Source organism: Tiliqua scincoides, chromosome 2 (genome assembly GCF_035046505.1).
Source record: "Tiliqua scincoides isolate rTilSci1 chromosome 2, rTilSci1.hap2, whole genome shotgun sequence".
NCBI lineage: Eukaryota > Metazoa > Chordata > Lepidosauria > Squamata > Scincidae > Tiliqua > Tiliqua scincoides.
In genome coordinates, this window is record NC_089822.1 from 217,323,363 (window position 1) to 217,340,834 (window position 17,472).

Below are 17,472 nucleotides of genomic sequence, written 5' to 3' on the forward strand. Positions count from 1 at the left end.
CATCATCATCATCATCATCAAAAACTTTATTTATATCCCGCCCTTCTCCCTAAAGGGACCCTATCATGCTTTGGTACACATGCTTTGGTACACATAATGCTTTGGTACACATAATTGCTTTATCTGTATGCTAAAGCACAAGAATTCTAGCAGATAGACATATCAAGAAACTTCTGTTTTTCAATTTTATGGTTTTCAAATGCAATAATGACAGTTTGGCCTGCTCCTGGTACATATCAGTATGTTCCATGCAACAGTCTCCAACGCCCTGTTTACTGAGATGGAGTCAGTCATCAATCATATCCTATTTTTCAAAGATCTCCCTATCAGTTGCAGGGCTGCCATTGGCATAGCCCTAAGCATCTTGCCTCCTGGAAATGAGGCCATCTCATTGCAGAGAATCTCTTGGTGCATCATTCAATATGAGTTAGCTTCTTCCCTAATTTGTCTATTTAATTATGTACCCATTTAATTCTAAATAGCTTTTATCACAATATTTACCATTTGGAGGAAACAGTTGTTAGAATGTCACTACTTTTCACTGCAGGTCCAATTGTTATGCTTCAATTTCTAGCTTGAAGCTTTCACTGGAGAATAAAAGATGCCCAAGGCAGAAGGCAACCTTTCAGTTCTGCAACAAAAGAGATGCCATCTATTTCATGCTGTGCTAAGTATTCCATTGCAATGCAAGTAAAACACAGCCTTCAGCATATCCTAATTTTGAAGAACGAAAGAAAAAAAACAGTAAGCAGAAGAAGCAGCTTTAATTAATGTGTGTTGTTGCTCTTTCAATAACTCTTGAGTGCTTTGCAGGATTGACTTATCTGTTAGCAGTCAATGCTATTGGGAGATACTCAGTACCTCACAGATTAAGCCCTCAAGGTATTTCTCAAAGTAAGATTTGTAGTGAGCAAAAACAGAACTTTATTTAAAAACAAAAAGGCTGCTGACTACTCTGAATTCACTCTAGGTAAATGAGTGTCTTTAAATGCGGAGAATGGTGATGCAAAATGATTACTATATTTTATGGATTAGCAGCCATTAAAGAAAATTAAATAGAAAAGGAGAAGTCTATGTGCAGTACAAATAATGCTTTCTTTGTTTAAATAAGTCTGCCCTATGCGTTAAGGTAGTTTCTCAAACTGTGGGTCGATGGGTCCCCATTCATTTCAATGTGTTTTTTATTTTTAGTATTTTAGACCTGATGCGACCATGGTCTGTGACTGCATTTGAGGAAATGTTACAGATCTATACCTTTAACAAGCTACTATGTGTATGCTTTTAACAATTCCGGGTGAGTGTGGATAGGATTGCAAACTTTGGAATGTTGAGGAGTGTTTTTTAAACAGATCAGCAGCTGCTGGGATTAGGAGGGTTCATTTTTATTTTAAATAAATGTTAAACTTATACTTGTTATGAAATTACTTGATTTACTTCTGTGGTTTAAAAAATCTCCAGGAGTTTGAAAACCACAGTAAGTGCTTGCAGGGGAGGAGAGGGAGGCAGCGGCAGTGGGGGAAAGGCAGTGACGCGATCCCCAGGATCGCGTCGCTAAGGGGGGCTGCAGGGACTGGGACTCACCAGTCCCTGCAGCAGCCTATTAGGGGTGCGGAGAGCCCTGCGCGAGCGTCTGCGGGGCTCCCCAGCCTGCAGAAAGTGAAAGTGGAGCGACTATCCTCCACTTCCGCAAAATGGCTCCACTCTCATTTTTGAAGACATGGGGAACCCTGCAGACGCTCATGCAAGGCTCCCTGCACACTGGGAAGGCTGCTGCAGGGACTGGTGAGTACATCCCAGTTCCTTCAGCTCCCTGAGTGACGTGATCCTGGGGATTGCGTCGCTGCCTTCCCCCCACTCCCACCCCTTAAGGGGCAGAGGCCAGGGCCTTCAGGCTGGGGTGTTGCGACGCCCCAGTTTGAATACCACTTGAATACCACTGACTTACTTAATTGATTTGATTTTGACAAATGGGAGGGGTTAAAGATTTTCCTACTTGATGATGTCACTTCCAACTATGACATCACTTCTAGGTTAATGACATAATTTTCAATGGGTCCTGAAAGACTGTCATTCTAAAAAGTGGGTCCCAGCACTATGCAGTTCAGGAATCACTGTGTTAAGGTATTTGTATTGGATATCAAAAGCACTTCATAAATTTCAGTTCTAATGGAGAAAGGAATCTGTCACTGATTTTCTGATGCGTTGTCTTTGCAAGATATTGATACAGGCACCTGCTTCATATGAATACTTGATATGAAGAATCTTCACTTTGGCTTTGTTATGTGGAAAATTAAAATGATTAATGACCCCATCTGTCTGTAATATGTTTGTGACACATTTGGTGCAAAAGGTTCCATAAATCCATAAGTTTGGTGTACTGAAATAAACACTATTTGGGCACATGGTTACTGTTGTACCCGGCATGCAGTTCTGGAGAGTCTCATCTATCATTTTACAGAAGGAAATTGTTGCTGTCATAAGGTGTGCATAAAAGATGAAGGAATGACCAGAATTAATGAGGCCCTTGACACGAGTGCACAGATTTTTGAGCATCTTTCTTGTCTTTACTGAGCAGCCCCTTTCTGTGTTCCAGAACAGAAGCTGCTCTTTAATTCAGTGGGAGCTCTATTACATAGTAGAGTTGTCAGGTTGCAGCTGAGCATGAACCAAATTCCATTTTTAACTGTAGTGATGATAGTGCTGAAGGGGTTGCCATCACTGCTCTTTCCATTCTTTTCCTGGGCCCATTTCTTGACCTCCTGTGTAGTTCTGCTGAAGCAAGCAAGATTGGGGTAGTCTAAACCTACTTAACTTCCTGAATGGTGAGACAGCTGCATCAGAGTGGTGCACACTGAATCCTCCAGGACAGTTTCAGTCCTCCTCAAAGAAGGGAACTTCTGTTTTCTTGCCTCAGGTCAAGCCCATGCCGGCCTGCTGGGTGCATTTGAAACTGCACCAGCTGTAGAGCTGACACAAATCCTTGTGAACTCAGATCGTGGGGTTGAGGCTGAGAAGGGGGATAAGATATCGGTGTGCACCCCAGCCACTGATACTTTCTTCTTCCTGACTCCACCCTCCTTTCCACCCCTATCCCCCATCGCTGCCCTGTCCTGCCCACCTCTCTCCCTCCTCTGCACTAACTTAGGCGAACATGCTTATGGCAACAGCCTGGCCGCATGGACTGGGCCTTTTGTGACAGCTGCAAAAGATTTTTGCTGCTAGAATAGCCTTTCAGCTGCATAAGGGCCAAATATGATCAGACCATGTGTGTCTCATCAGATGAAGAAGAAGATCCTTTCCTCTTGTAACCTACCAAAGGAATGCAGACTCTTGGGAAGCAGGGAACACTCTGCCCTTCATTTAAAGCATGGTTAAGCAAACACATGTAAGTAGGGTCAGTGCTGACTGCCTTTACTCAGGCTTGATATAAACCTATTGTATTCTCAAGCCAAATCCTATTACAGTATGTTATAAACTCCCCGGAACTTTAAAAATAACCTTTGTAGAGATGCTAGTGCCTTGCAGAATGGAAACACTGTGCTCCATTCACTTTCCTCTTGTATTAGAACATATAGAGCAGTCATTTTCAACCACTGTGCCATGGCACATTGGTGTGCCGCGAGTGGTCCACAGGTGTGCCACAGGAATTTGGGGAAGGTCATTTATTAGTAGGGCCAATGGGAGATGTGAGCCTCCACTGGCAGCATGGTGTGCCTTGTCAATTGTCAAAAGACTGATGGTGTGCCTAGACAATTTTAAGGCCTTGTCAGTGTGCCATGAGATGAAAAAGATTGAAAATTGCTGATATAGAGCAAATGATAGACTCACCAAATCTAATTTGAAAAATGCTGCAGAAATTATTAGTTTTAGGGTGATGGTTTGTTTTTCTATTCTATCAAACTTTTAAAAAGTTAAAAGAAAGTATGTGTTGCAAAAAGAAAACTCAGTGTGATCTAAAGCTTCTTAAGTGACTACTGGTTATTCTTAACACCTTCCTTTCAACTTTTAAAAATTATTATTATTATTATTATTATTATTAAATAACTTCTTGCAATAAAACTGGTGCAAGACCATCTGCCTGTTTCTGGCCTGACATTTTCTGTGGACTGGGAGCCCAATCCTCCCAGGTCGCATGGCTGTGTGGCACCGAAAATGGCTGCTGCAGCATCCTACACGCCTCAGGCAGCTGCGGGCGGCCCCTTGGGAGAAGGGAACTATTTTCCCCTTCCCCTGGGTAAAGGAAGTAGCTCCGCAGTGGGTTATATAGCCTCCGCTTACCTTGCCACGGCTTGGCAGTCTGTGCGACCGCTGGGCAGTGGAGCTCAGGTGCCCGCCCAGCGCTGGACTACCACCCGTGCTCACCTCGCAGTAAGGCTCGCAAACGTGCCTTATGGCACATTTGCAACAGTGCGTGCCAGCCACTGGGCTGGTGCACCGAGCCCAGGATTGGGCTCTGGGTGGCCCATAGGTGAGTTATCGTATGGTAGAGTGCCAGGCTGCAGAGGTTGGGACAGAGGTTTTAGTACATCAGGAATGGCCTATGAACTTCATGCTGCCTTTTCCTGATGTCATGTATAAGCAGCCCAATCTACCATAACTCCCTGTGTAGCATCCCTTGCCTTCCAAAGGAGTGCTGTGACCTCTGGCGTCATCCTTGAACATCCTTTCTCCTGTCCTGCTCCCTCTCTCTGGCACACCTCCTCCCCACCCTCTCCTTTCCCTCCCTCCGCTTCCCCCTACCCCGGAACGCCTCCTCCCCACCTCCCCCCACACCCCACCTACTTATCTGCTGCCCGGCGGTCCATGTGACGGCTGAGCGGTGGAACTCCAGTGCTCCATTGGCACTAGCCTAGCACCGGCCAGCGCTGGGCTAGGACTGGTGCTCCACCAGCGCTAGGGCCTGCAAACGTGCCTTACAGCACTTTTGCGACAGTGCGTGCCAGCGGTAAGCTGACACATTCTTTAGGATCGGCACCTCAGACCTGTGCAGGTAATAATGCTGGTGCAAGTCCATGTGGATCTGTGAAGGGGCTTGGATTTGGTTAGTGCCGCTGCCACCAACCCTCCCTCTTGTTCCCAATCCACCCTCTCCCCATCACTAATCTGCTCACCCTCTACCTCCTTCCCACCCTTTGCACAATTTTACCTGGAGTGGTGGACTTCCAGAGTCTGCTACTACACTGAGGCAACCACTTGATACTTCCATTGGCGGACAGCCCTTGGGCCTGTCATCCTTCTGGTGTCAAGAACAGAATGCTCATTCTGGCAGTGCTAGGCACTGTTAGGATTGGGCCATAAGCTTTTTCTGGTATTTTTAAGGAAAACTGATCCTAATCTTACTTAGCAATTTGCCTAGGTAAAATTGCCAGGCTTGGTTTATCATCTGGTATTTCTCTGAATTCTTGTTATTTTTATTTGTCAAGTAAAATTACCATGTTTTTCATTAAAAAAAAATATGGCACTAATTAAACATTTACTATCAGCATTCTTTTTTGTGCTTGGATTTATTCTAGATAAGATATAGAAAAAATCCGAGATACTCCGCCTTTACTATGCTGACACCTACATATAATACTGTGGTAGGGAGGACAGATGGGATCATCACTTAGAACCTGTTGGTGATTTCCACCCTCTTTTAATTTGCTACAGAGTTCATTGTGTTGACATGTTCACAGCTGAAATCACACAGAAATATTATCATATTGGACTATTCAGTGAACAAATTTGGGAGAAAAGGTAGGAGTCCCTTAATAAACACATGTCCTCTGCCCATTTTAGGCAAATCATACCCCACAGTGATTTCTAAAAACAGTAGCTAATGGGGTTATCATGAAAGGTAAAGTGGCTCTGAGCAGTTGCAAAGTTCCTTGAGCAGTGGGAACATTTATCCCTTACCTTGAGGAAACTCAGACAGCTGCCCCTGCCTCACAGGATGCAGTGGCCTCCATTTTGGTGGCAGCTGTTAATTAGATTAGAGACTGGCATGAATTTTGAGTGAGTGATAAAACACTATCCTAGTCAGAAGCTCTTGACTCACCTCTCTTATCATGAAAACAACAGCAGGTTTTATTTCTCCTGTAGGCAGGGGTAGGTGGAGTGTGGAGTTTTCTAGGGACACAAAGAGACCTGTGAATGGCATATGCTGGAAATACTCTAAGATTTAGGGCACAATCCTAACCAGGTCTACTCAGAAGTAAGTTCTATTTTGTTCAATGGGGCTTACTCTCAGGAAAGTATAGTTAGGATTGAGCCTTGTCTCTTTCAAACAAGCCATACTATTGCTTTTATTCTTTTACCCCACAGCTTTGTGCTCAGATGGAAGGCAAATGGACTTCACTGGCAGTAAAGCTGTGTATATCTGTCTGCTGGATTATAGCCTAAGCAGCGTATGTAGTGTTGCATGATCAAGAACTTGCCCTGGAATCCCAATGCTTCCCACTCAGTCAAACCCATTGGAGTTGTTTCCTCAATGGATGAAGTTACCAACCATACTTTCTGTTGAGAACTACATCACTTCTGAGGGCCAAATAACATGTAATGTTAAGCATGCTGCTAGCTCTTTTGTGCTTGATTTTGTTTCTAAATGGCATTCTGGAGCAGGGATCAGGACTACAGCATGGGAGGGAGAAGGCATTTAACTGGGTGGTGCAAGGAGTTAAATTCTCTCCCACACAGAACAGTCTCATCAAGGTCCTCCATGATAACCATTTAGGAGATAAAAACAAAGCAGTGGCCAATGGCTTAACATCATGGGTAGTTTTTTTTTTTTTCCAGAGCCACAGTTTAGAGGGCTAGCCAGCTGCCAGCTCATCTGTGTTGTTGTGGTATATACCAGTCATTTCTCATTAGTCTGGGAGTTGGATATGTAGGGCCCAATCCCATAAAGGAACTGTGAGAGGCAGCTAATCTGAGCAGTAGTTCCTGAGATGCCCAGCCTGATAGGAAGACAGTTTAGTCCTAGCTAGACAAGGTTGGTCTTCTTCCCCTTACTTGCTTTTACTCCACCCCTCAGAAAGGGCTAACAGTCTTCTTTTAGATTAGATGGATTCCCTGTCAATAGTACCTGGTCCTCATGGGGTAAATTTGCAAATTATTATTATTATTATTATTAACTTTATTTTTACCCCACCTTTCTCCCCGGAGGGACTCAGCCAAGATCCAGGAATTGGGAACCCTGGTGACTGACATTGCTGCACACACATAGATACGTACTTCAGCTTACTTAATGAAAGCTTTGATGTGGCACAATAGCTGTCAATTTTAGGCTGCAATCCTAACCACACTTACCTGAGAGTAAGCCCATTGAACCACATAGGACTTCCTTCTGAGTAGACCTGGTTAGGATTGTGCCCTTAGTATACTTTATTTATTTTTTTTATTTATTTTTGACTTGGCACTGCTTTTAGCCTCGTAATTACTAAGGTGAGTGTTGTTGTTTTGCTTGCAGATTGTAACGATCTCTTGATATTTTATTATATTGGTTTTTGGAAATGTTGTGAACATTTCTTGAGAAACTACTCCCTTTCATCTAAATCTGGAGACATTGAGGATGACCTGGGGATCAGTGGACACATCAACCATTCTGTTAAAAGCTCTAGGTCACACATCACACATAACAGGCCCCTCTAGGGCAGCCATTTTCAGCCACTGTGTCATGGCACACTGGTGTGCTGCAAATGGTCTACAGGAGTGCCGTGGGAGTTTGGGGGAGAGTCATTTATTATTAGGGCGATTGGGAGATGTGAGCTGCCCACCAATGGCATGGTGTGCCTTGTCAATTGTCAAAAATCTGATAGTGTGCCTTGACAATTTTAGTCAAACCTTGTCAGTGTGCCATGAGACAAAAAAAAGGTTGAAAATCACTGCTCTAGGGTCTGACATTTGTCAAAGAAGCAAAAATCTTGACTGAAACTTTCCTGGATGCCCACAGGGTTTAGCTCACACTTTGTCATTGGTCCAATAAGCACACCTAACCTAGAACTGAGACATTTGAATGTCTGTTAGTTTCAGACTAACCTATCAACACTTGCGAAGTCAGACTTAGCTCATGAATAGAATTGTTTCAAATTGTTTTCAATTGTTTCAAACCAACCAGTTTCACACAGTCCTTTATGTTCAGTGCAAATTCTAACCCACGTGTTGGTTGTTTTCGTTTGCGTAGAGCAACCGCATTGCCAATTAATATGCCTGTTGTTCTGATACATGGCTGACATGTTCCATAATAACTGCATCAGAAACATCTATCTTCTTAATATCAACATTCAGTCTTTTTTTTTTTTTTTTTTACATCAACATGAAAAGCCTTCAGTTTGGATATGGCACAAATGTTTATTGCAAGTACTTGTACGGTTATGCTGTTGCCTTGGACTGTTGCACTGTTTAGAAACAATGCATGAGTTTTGACTTTAGGATTAGAGTAGATTACATGATGGTGCAGTAATGGCGTCATCTTCTGGATTTTCTTTCTGTTTGGGATTGCTGAAGACGTATTCCACCAGGAACAGTGAGAGCGGGGGCTGGACCACACAGAGAATATTGTAGGGCATATACCCATGGAGCAGCCTCTTGAATAACTACAACCCATAACGAAAAATAGAGTTGACTCTACTTGCAAGTCAAGCAGAAAGTTAACATGTAGAGCATATCTCAGCATAGAGGGGGTAGTACAGAAAGACTTGAATGATGGTTTCAATACTGTCTGATCCACATGGACAGCATCTATCTGCACAGGGAATCTTTTGGGATTTCCCAGACAGAACAGTGGATGGCAGAACATTTAAATGTGCTAACAAAATGGCTCTGCTCAAGACATCTGGACTCCATGATGAGAACTGATTGGAGGTTACCTGATTGTGCTAAGATCTTCTATATGTTAAGTGATTTCTCAATGGAGAATGTCAATTGGTAGTGGTCTTCTTGCAGCAGGTGATGGAGCTGTGTAGAAAGAAATCCATGGACTCCATGATGAGAACTGTTTGGGGGAGTTACCTGATTCTGCTAAGTTCTCCTATATGTTAAGTTATTTCTCAATGGAAAATGTCAATTGGTGGTAGTCTTGCAGTAGGTGATGGAGCTGTGTAGAAATAAGTTTGACTGTGAATAGGTTTAAGTTATTGCTCTCTACTTTTCTTATCTTGTATGTGTTATATATGCCAGGGGTGCCCAAACCCTGGCCCTGGGGCCATTTGCAGCCCTCGAGGCCTCATAATGCAGCCCTCAGGGAGCCCCCAGTCTCCAATTAGTCTCTGGCCCTCCAGAGATTTGTTGGAGCCCACACTGGCCTGACGCAACTGCTCTCAGCGTGAGAGCGCCTGTTTGACCACTCGCATGAGCTGTGGGATGAGGGCTCCCCTCCACTGCTTGCTGTTTCACATCTGTGATGCAGTAGTAGCAGCAAAGGAAAGGCCAACCTTGCTTTGTGCAAGGCCTTTTATAGGCCTTGAGCTATTGCAAGACCTTCATTCATTCATATAAGTTCATCTTTAATATATTCATTTATGTAAACATATGTAAATTTATTCAAATTTTAAATGTAAATTAATTCTTTTTTTTCCCCTGGCCCCCGACACAGTGTCAGAGAGATGATGTGGCCCTTCTGCCAAAAACTTTGGACACCCCTGATATATGCCAATAAGGGATTCTGATCTGATCTAACATGTAGAGTTACAGTGCAACTCTAAATTTTTTGTAGGCCTCTGAACTGAGTAGCAGTCTTGTTCCCAGGGACTGTGTACACACTGGCACACCCTAGAGCAAACTTGATTGGATGAGATTGAGTGAACAGGGAGGGAGGAGGCTCATGTGAAACTCTGTGGGTATATCTTTCTACCTGTCTACTGATCAGCCAAACAGCTGTCTTTCAGAGCTTACTTCCCTCCTTGTCCAGCTTCCCCCCCATCCCTCCACTCTGTGGTATGGTTCACATCCCTGCCTGCCTGAATGCTGGGCTCACCTGTGACCCTGTGACTCAAGTAGGTAAGTGGTTGTTAGGCAGGCGGGAAAGTAAACCACATCAGGGCAGAGGGAGGAAAGAAAGCTGAAGGGGGGGGAGTAATGTGCTACAGAGGATGCAAACAAAGGCTGTAGTGTATCCAGGGTCCAGTGCAACCTGACACTGATCCTGAGTGAGGAGGATTATAACTGCTAAGAGAAGATTTGCAAGAACTAGTTTTAAGTTATTCCATTCCGAAATAATGCTAAACCATAAGTTTAGTACTATGGGAATGGACCCAAGGGAGCTTCATGTTCCCCTTCCCTCTCTCCTGTGCTAGAGAAGGAAAGTAAAAGCTTTTCATTCATGGAATAAACAGTAGCTCCCATTATATATGTACTCCTTAGGTTGATCCTGCATGCTTCCTTGTCTATTGTTTAAACATGAAATACAAATTATTTCCCCAAAATTCAGAGAGTTAACATTTGTACGTATTTATATTTCATGGGTGTACATTTCAATGGGCACACATATTGCTAAAGAAGAAATACAAAAAGAGAATTGAAAAATCAATATACACAAAATCTTTATCCAAACAACAAACACATGAAGTATTTTGCTAGTCAAAAATTGCAATATTAGTTACAAGTTGAGTGAATGTTAAAAGCCTGTAAATGCAGCAATCTATCTATTGAATAGTTGAAGTCGGAGGAGATTCCAGTGTCGCTGTCCATTGTTGATGGAGCTGGAAGCTCACTGATCTGATTAAAAAGAATAGGATTTCACTTAATCTTAAAAATAAAAGTATATTTTCCATTTATTCCCTTTAGCACCCATTAGCATTAGAAAATTTAAAAGGCTGATTTCTTTCTTCCCTTATGTGAATTATTTTTTCCCATAAGGATTTTCCACCTTCATTCACAGGTTTTGAAAATTAGCACCCTGTGAATAGAGTTGGTTGAACTTTTTTTGTAAAAAAAACAAAAAAAGACGTAACAGATTAATCCAGCTCTAAGATGTTCATGCAGCAGATAAATTAAGAGGGAGAGGACCCTTAACATAGAAATGTAAAGATTTTGCAAGCTGTCCATATTCTGATTTTAAACCATTTTTGTGCAACTTCTTAACACACTTCCCGTGCTTATATCATGTAGCAACAGCTTTGCATATTCTCTTTGAAGATTTTGAAAATACAAAGATAAATGATGACTAATGTGCAACATCTGCCTCAGGAAATAAAGATTTCGTACTGAGAACTTAGTTTCTGCTAAGCTGATTTGCTTATAAGAAGGGAGCAAACCCATTCCTGTGCTATGAAAATGAGGCTTTAACAATTTTTAAACATCAGTATAGACATTGGGATAACACTCTGTAGATTAAGGTCAGTAGTCTGCAGTGCCTCTTCTCTTGGAATGATATAAAACTTTCAAGTGCAAAACTTGCCGAGATCTGTTATGTGAAGCTCTCTGGAGCAGTTAGGCATACGCTACCTCTCCTGGTATGTATGTATGTTAGCTGACCTTCCAGAGTTTTTTTGCCAATAGTACCATGATTGCCCAATCCTATGGAGAAGTGCAATATAAGCAGAAGTTACTTCCATTGTTGTAAAATGGCTGCTGATGGCTTTTATAGCACTTCATTGGCAGCCATTCTGCTTACCTCCTGCTAAGCTCTGGGACTGGGTATGGGTCACCTTGAACATATGCCACCACTTTTGGTAGCAAATATCTAAGGAGAGCAAAGCAGCAGGGAGCTTCAAAAAGGGACAGGATCTAGCATGCGCCATAGCTGCCAGAACCACCCCTCCTCCTCCTCCCTGCCAGCATTTCCTCCCCCTCCCCACCCAGTTTCACCCAGTCCTCCACTTTCCCGCCCACCTCCTGCCCAGGGATGGGAAGTCAAGTGACTTGGGTCAGAGTCACGAAAATCCGCGTTTTTTGCTGACTCGTGGAAACGCGAGTCGCACACATGGAAAACTCAACAAAACACTCGAGCCTGAGGCCACTGACTCTGCACTTGGTCTCTACTCATAAGAACATAAGAACAGCCCCACTGGATCAGGCCATAGGCCCATCTAGTCCAGCTTCCTGTATCTCACAGTAGCCCACCAAATGCCCCAGGGAGCACACCAGATAACAAGAGACCTCATCCTGGTGCCTTCCCTTGCATCTGGCATTCTGACATAACCCATTTCTAAAATCAGGAGGTTGCGCATACACATCATGGCTTGTAACCCGTAATGGATTTTTCCTCCAGAAACTTGTCCAATCCCCTTTTAAAGGCGTCCAGGCTAGAAGCCATCACCACATCCTGTGGCAAGGAGTTCCACAGACCGACCACATGCTGAGTAAAGAAATATTTTCTTTTGTCTGTCCTAACCCGCCCAACACTCAATTTTAGTGGATGTCCCCTGGTTCTGGTATTGAGTGTAAAGAGCATCTCCCTATCCACTCTGTCCATCCCCTGCATAATTTTGTATGTCTCAATCATGACCCCCCTCAGGCGTCTCTTTTCTAGGCTGAAGAGGTCCTAACGCTGTAGCCTTTCCTCATAAGGAAAGTGCCCCAGCCCCGTAATCATCTTAGTCGCTCTCTTTTGCACCTTTTCCATATCCACTATGTCTTTTTTGAGATGCGGCGACCAGAACGGGACACAATACTCCAGGTGTGGCCTTACCATCGATTTGTACAACGGCATTATAATACTAGCCGTTTTGTTCTCAATACCTTTCCTAATGATCCCAAGCATAGAATTGGCCTTCTTCACTGCCGCCGCACATTGGGTCGACACTTTCATTGATCTGTCCACTACCACCACAAGATCTCTCTCCTGATCTGTCACAGACAGCTCAGAACCCATCAGCCTATATCTAAAGTTTTTATTTTTTGCCCCATGTGCATGACTTTACACTTACTGACATTGAAGCGCATCTGCCATTTTGCTGCCCATTCTGCCAGTCTGGAGAGATCCTTCTGGAGCTCCTCACAATCACTTCTGGTCTTCACCACTTGGAAAAGTTTGGTGTCATCTGCAAACTTAGTCACTTCACTGCTCAACCCTGTCTCCAGGTCATTATAAAGAGGTTGAAAAGCACCGGTCCCAGGACAGATCCTTGGGGCACACCGCTTCTCACCTCTCTCCATTGTGAAAATTGCCCATTGACACCCACTCTCTTCTTCCTGGCCTCCAACCAGTTCTCAATCCATGAGAGGACCTGTCCTCTAATTCCCTGACTGTGTAGTTTTTTCCCTTTGGTGAGGGACCGTGTCAAACGCCTTCTGAAAGTCCAGATATATAATGTCCACGGGTTCTCCCACATCCACATGCCTGTTGACCTTTTCAAAGAATTCTATAAGGTTCGTGAGGCAAGACTTACCCTTACAGAAGCCATGCTGACTCTCCCTCAGCAAGGCCTGTTCATCTATGTGTTTTGAGATCCTATCTTTGATGAGGCATTCCACCATCTTACCCGGTATGGATGTTAGGCTGACCGGCCTATAGTTTCCCGGGTCCCCCCTCTTTCCCTTTTTAAAAATAGGCGTGACATTTGCTATCCTCCAATCTTCTGGCACTGTGGCTGTTTTGAGGGACAAGTTGCATACCTTAGTCAAGAGATCTGCAACTTCATTCTTCAATTCCTTATTAACTCTTGGGTGGATGCCATCAGGGCCCGGTGACTTATTGATCTTTAATTTATCAATGAGGTCTGAAACATCTTCTCTTTTAACCTCTATCTGACTTAACTCCTCGGTCAGGAGGGGGTATCTGCCCGAGGTCTTCTGCCGTGAAGACAGATGCAAAGAACTCATTTAATTTCTCTGCCATCTCTAAGTCTCCTTTTATCTCCCCTTTCCCTCCCTCACCATCCAGAGGGCCAAGCGCTTCTCTGGTGGGTTTCCTGCTTCTAACATATTTGAAGAAGCTTTTATTATTCCCCTTAATGTTGCTGGCCATGCGTTCCTCATAGTCTCTCTTGGCCATCCATATCACCTTCTTACATTTCTTTTGCCACAGTTTATGTTCCTTTTTATTCTCCTCATTAGGGCAAGACTTCCATTTACGGAAGGAAGCTTCCTTGCCCTTCACAGCCTCTCTAACTTGGCTGGTTAGCCATGCGAGCACCCTCCTGGATTTAGTGGAACCCTTCTTTCTTTGCGGTATACACCTCTGCTGGGCCTCTATTACTGTTGTTTAAGCAGCCTCCATGCACTCTGGAGAGATTGGACTCTTTTTACCCTCCCTTTCAACCTCCTTCTAACCAGCCTCCTCATTTGAGGGAAGTCCGCCCGTCGGAAGTCAAGGGTTTTTGTTAGAGATTTGCCTGGTATTCTTCCCCCAACGTGCACGTCAAAACGGATCGCAGCATGATCACTGTTCCCCAATGGCTCAGTAACGTTTACATCTCTAACCAGGTCCTGCATACCGCACAATATTAAATCCAGAGTCACCTGTCCTCTGGTGGGCTCCATGACTAGCTGCTCTAAGCCACAGTCATTTAGCACGTCAAGAAATCCGATTTCCTTATCGTGACCAGAACACAAATTGACCCAGTCAATATGAGGATAATTGAAGTCCCCCATGATTACAACCCTGTCCCTCCTTGTCACCTCCCTGATCTGTTTCCTCATTTCAAGGTCCCCATCCGATTTCTGGTCTGGAGGACGATAGCACGCCCCCAGTATTACATCGCTGCACAAGTCTGGTAATTTAACCCACAGAGATTCTACGGTGGAGTCGGACCCACCTTCAATCTCTACTTTGCTGGATTCTATCCCTTCCTTAACATAAATGGCCACCCCACCTCCAACACGCCCCTGCCTGTCCCTCCTGTAGAGTTTATAGCCCGGGATTGCGGTATCCTACTGATTCTCCGCATTCCACCAAGTTTCCGTTATGCCCACTATGCCAATATTTTCCCTTGTCACCAGACATTCCAGTTCTCCCACCTTTGCTCGTAGACTTCGGGCATTCGCATAAAAGCATTTGTACACGGAATGCCCCAGGATGGGCTGCTTATTCGCTCCTTTGTCCCCGCATCCTCTCATTGTGCCAAACCGTCTATCACATCCCATCACCCTACCTTTCCCAATTTCTTCTCCTACTCTACCTTTGTCTTGTTGTTCTCTAACCTCCCCATCCTCATCCCATAGGGATGAGGAGTCCCGAACCGGATGCCCCTCGGCTCCTGTCGGCCTTCCCCCAGGGATCAGTTTAAAAGCTGCTCTGCCACCTTTTTAATGTTATGCGCCAGCAGTCTGGTTCCATTCTGGTTCAAGTTCTCATGCAGACAAAAACCTCATGGGGCCACCATTCAAATCAGGCGAGCAGCAGGGAAGTTCCAGCCTGGAGGCAGGGAAGGTTTAATGTTTGCTTTTGCATCAGGCAGAAGGGGGGAGGCCGGCGCAGTCTCTCTTGCCCATCTCTAAAGGAACTGATGATCATTGGATGAAGGATGGGAAGTCTGATGTGTTTCTTTGGATGAGGGTGGGCAGGAGGATGAGCCCAAGCAGTGTCTTATCTTGGAATTGGCTGGAGAAGCCCATGGAAAATGGAGGTGAGAAAGCGGGTGGAGGAGAGGGGTTTATAGAGATCATGTTTTTTAATTGCATGGCTGCTGTGAGCTCTGTTGTTACTTGGGGGGAGGAAGCCCCACTGAATGACTGGCTACAGTGGGACTACTACTGAGTAGAGCTGCAAAGGATTGGGTCATACTAGTAAGCCTCCCAGCTGCTTCACATGACCTTCCTCCCTTTTGCCGCTTTGAGTCAAGCTGCGCTCAATTTGCCTATCCCTGTTCCTTCCTCCACGCATAGTGTACTGGTTCCAGCTGGTGCAGCGGCGTCCAGTAGCAGAGCTACCACTTTGCAGAATGGCTTCCAATGGAGCAAGCCTATACATGTTGACTCCTACTGTGTTCAGTGGGACCTGCTCCCCCGCAAGCTTGTGTATGATCGTAGCCTCAAGCATTTGAAGAGGTCATTCACAAAGGTTTGTTTTTTTCTAAATTTCAAGAACAACATTTCTAACCTGTTAATATTTTATTTTTATTTTACAGGAAAAAGTAGAATATGCCTTCCTCATAATTTTTACAATTGAAACGTTTTTGAAGATTATAGCATATGGATTATTGTTACATCCCAATGCATATGTTAGAAATGGATGGAATTTTCTGGATTTTGTAATAGTAATTGTAGGGTAAGTCTTGTCTTTTTCATTTCCAATAAATATGGGAAGCTTAAGAAATGTTTCTACGTTTTTTGTATTCACCAGTGAAGCAGTGAATAGTCCCTTCAGTGCTGCTAACTTTCAATGTTATTGTCAATGGTTTGATTCATTCTCTCATGTACCTGCAAAATGTGATGTTTAAGACTACAGTAGAAGTCCCAATAGTTTGGCACTTTCAGAACTAGATGGTACCATATTATTGGATATGCTGGACTATTAGGAAGTGCTGTCCCTCCTTTGATGATCCATGGATCTTGTTTTCCCACCAGCCAGCACATTTTATAAGCACGTTTTTAGGACTGCTTCATTTCTTACTTTTTCCCTACACAGAAGAAAAGAAAACCACATGTGTACTGTAGCACAGGTATTTTTCCATAGCAAATACTCTTATATGGATTGGGTTATATGAATCTCAGAGCCTTATCCTAGAGAGAGAGAGAGAGAGAAAGAGAGAGAGAGAGAGTGTGTGTCCCAGCCAATGCAGCAGTGCCAAAATGACTGCTACTGCGTTCTGCAATGGGGGGGAACAATCATTCCCTTACCTGAGGGTAAACCTCCATGAGGTCCCACCATGAGGGAGGTCTACTTGGACCTATACTAGCTAAATGGCTGGGGCAGGTCCACATGGATCTCCGTAGCAAGAATCAAATCCTAGGTTAGGATTTGGCCATTACCACCAACCCACACCCTCTTACTGGAACCGATCCGTCAATCCTCCATCCCATCACTGCTCCAGAGGGTAGAGGGCAATCCATCCTCCCCACCTCTGTTGCAGCCTTGTTTCGTCCTCCCCTGCCCTATTCTGCCCTCCTATCACTCCCTCTCACCTCCCTAGCCTTGTCGCCTGGATTGGCTGGTGGCCTACATCCTCTGGTGCCAGTGGGAAGGCTCTGGCCTTCCTGCCATATTTCCCAGCATTTATGAGCATAAATTAAGTTTTGGTGTTAATTAAACAAGCACATTCTTCCAAAGATGTCTAAACCAAACATGCTTAAAACTAGAGGTCTCTGTACAGTGCATATTGACCGTGGAAGTGGTTCCCCTCCATAAATTATACCTAACAATTTTTTTTTTAAAGTTGTAATATCTTGGTAAGTGGAAGATGATAAAATCTCTTCTCTGTTCTTTCTCAGATTGTTTAGTGTAATTTTGGAACAATTTACCAAAGAAGCAGAAGGGGATAGTCATTCAGGTGGTAAATCAGGTGGCTTTGATGTAAAAGCCCTAAGAGCCTTTCGTGTGTTGCGACCTCTTCGGCTTGTATCAGGAGTGCCCAGTAAGTTGTTGTCTCTCTTACTGTCTTATGGCATGAGTGG

The 17,472-nt window shown here is 44.1% G+C and overlaps 1 protein-coding gene across 2 annotated transcripts in view; it reads left to right on the plus strand.

Annotated features, from left to right (window-relative positions):
* CACNA1D (calcium voltage-gated channel subunit alpha1 D) overlaps window positions 1-17,472 on the plus strand; it is a 277,638-nt gene that overhangs the window by 96,109 nt on the left and 164,057 nt on the right. For both annotated transcript variants that reach the window (XM_066613921.1, XM_066613922.1), the window contains exons 3-4: window positions 15,987-16,126; window positions 17,290-17,432. In XM_066613921.1, coding sequence (XP_066470018.1) covers window positions 15,987-16,126; window positions 17,290-17,432 — 283 coding nt within the window. The remainder of the gene's footprint in view (window positions 1-15,986; window positions 16,127-17,289; window positions 17,433-17,472) is intronic.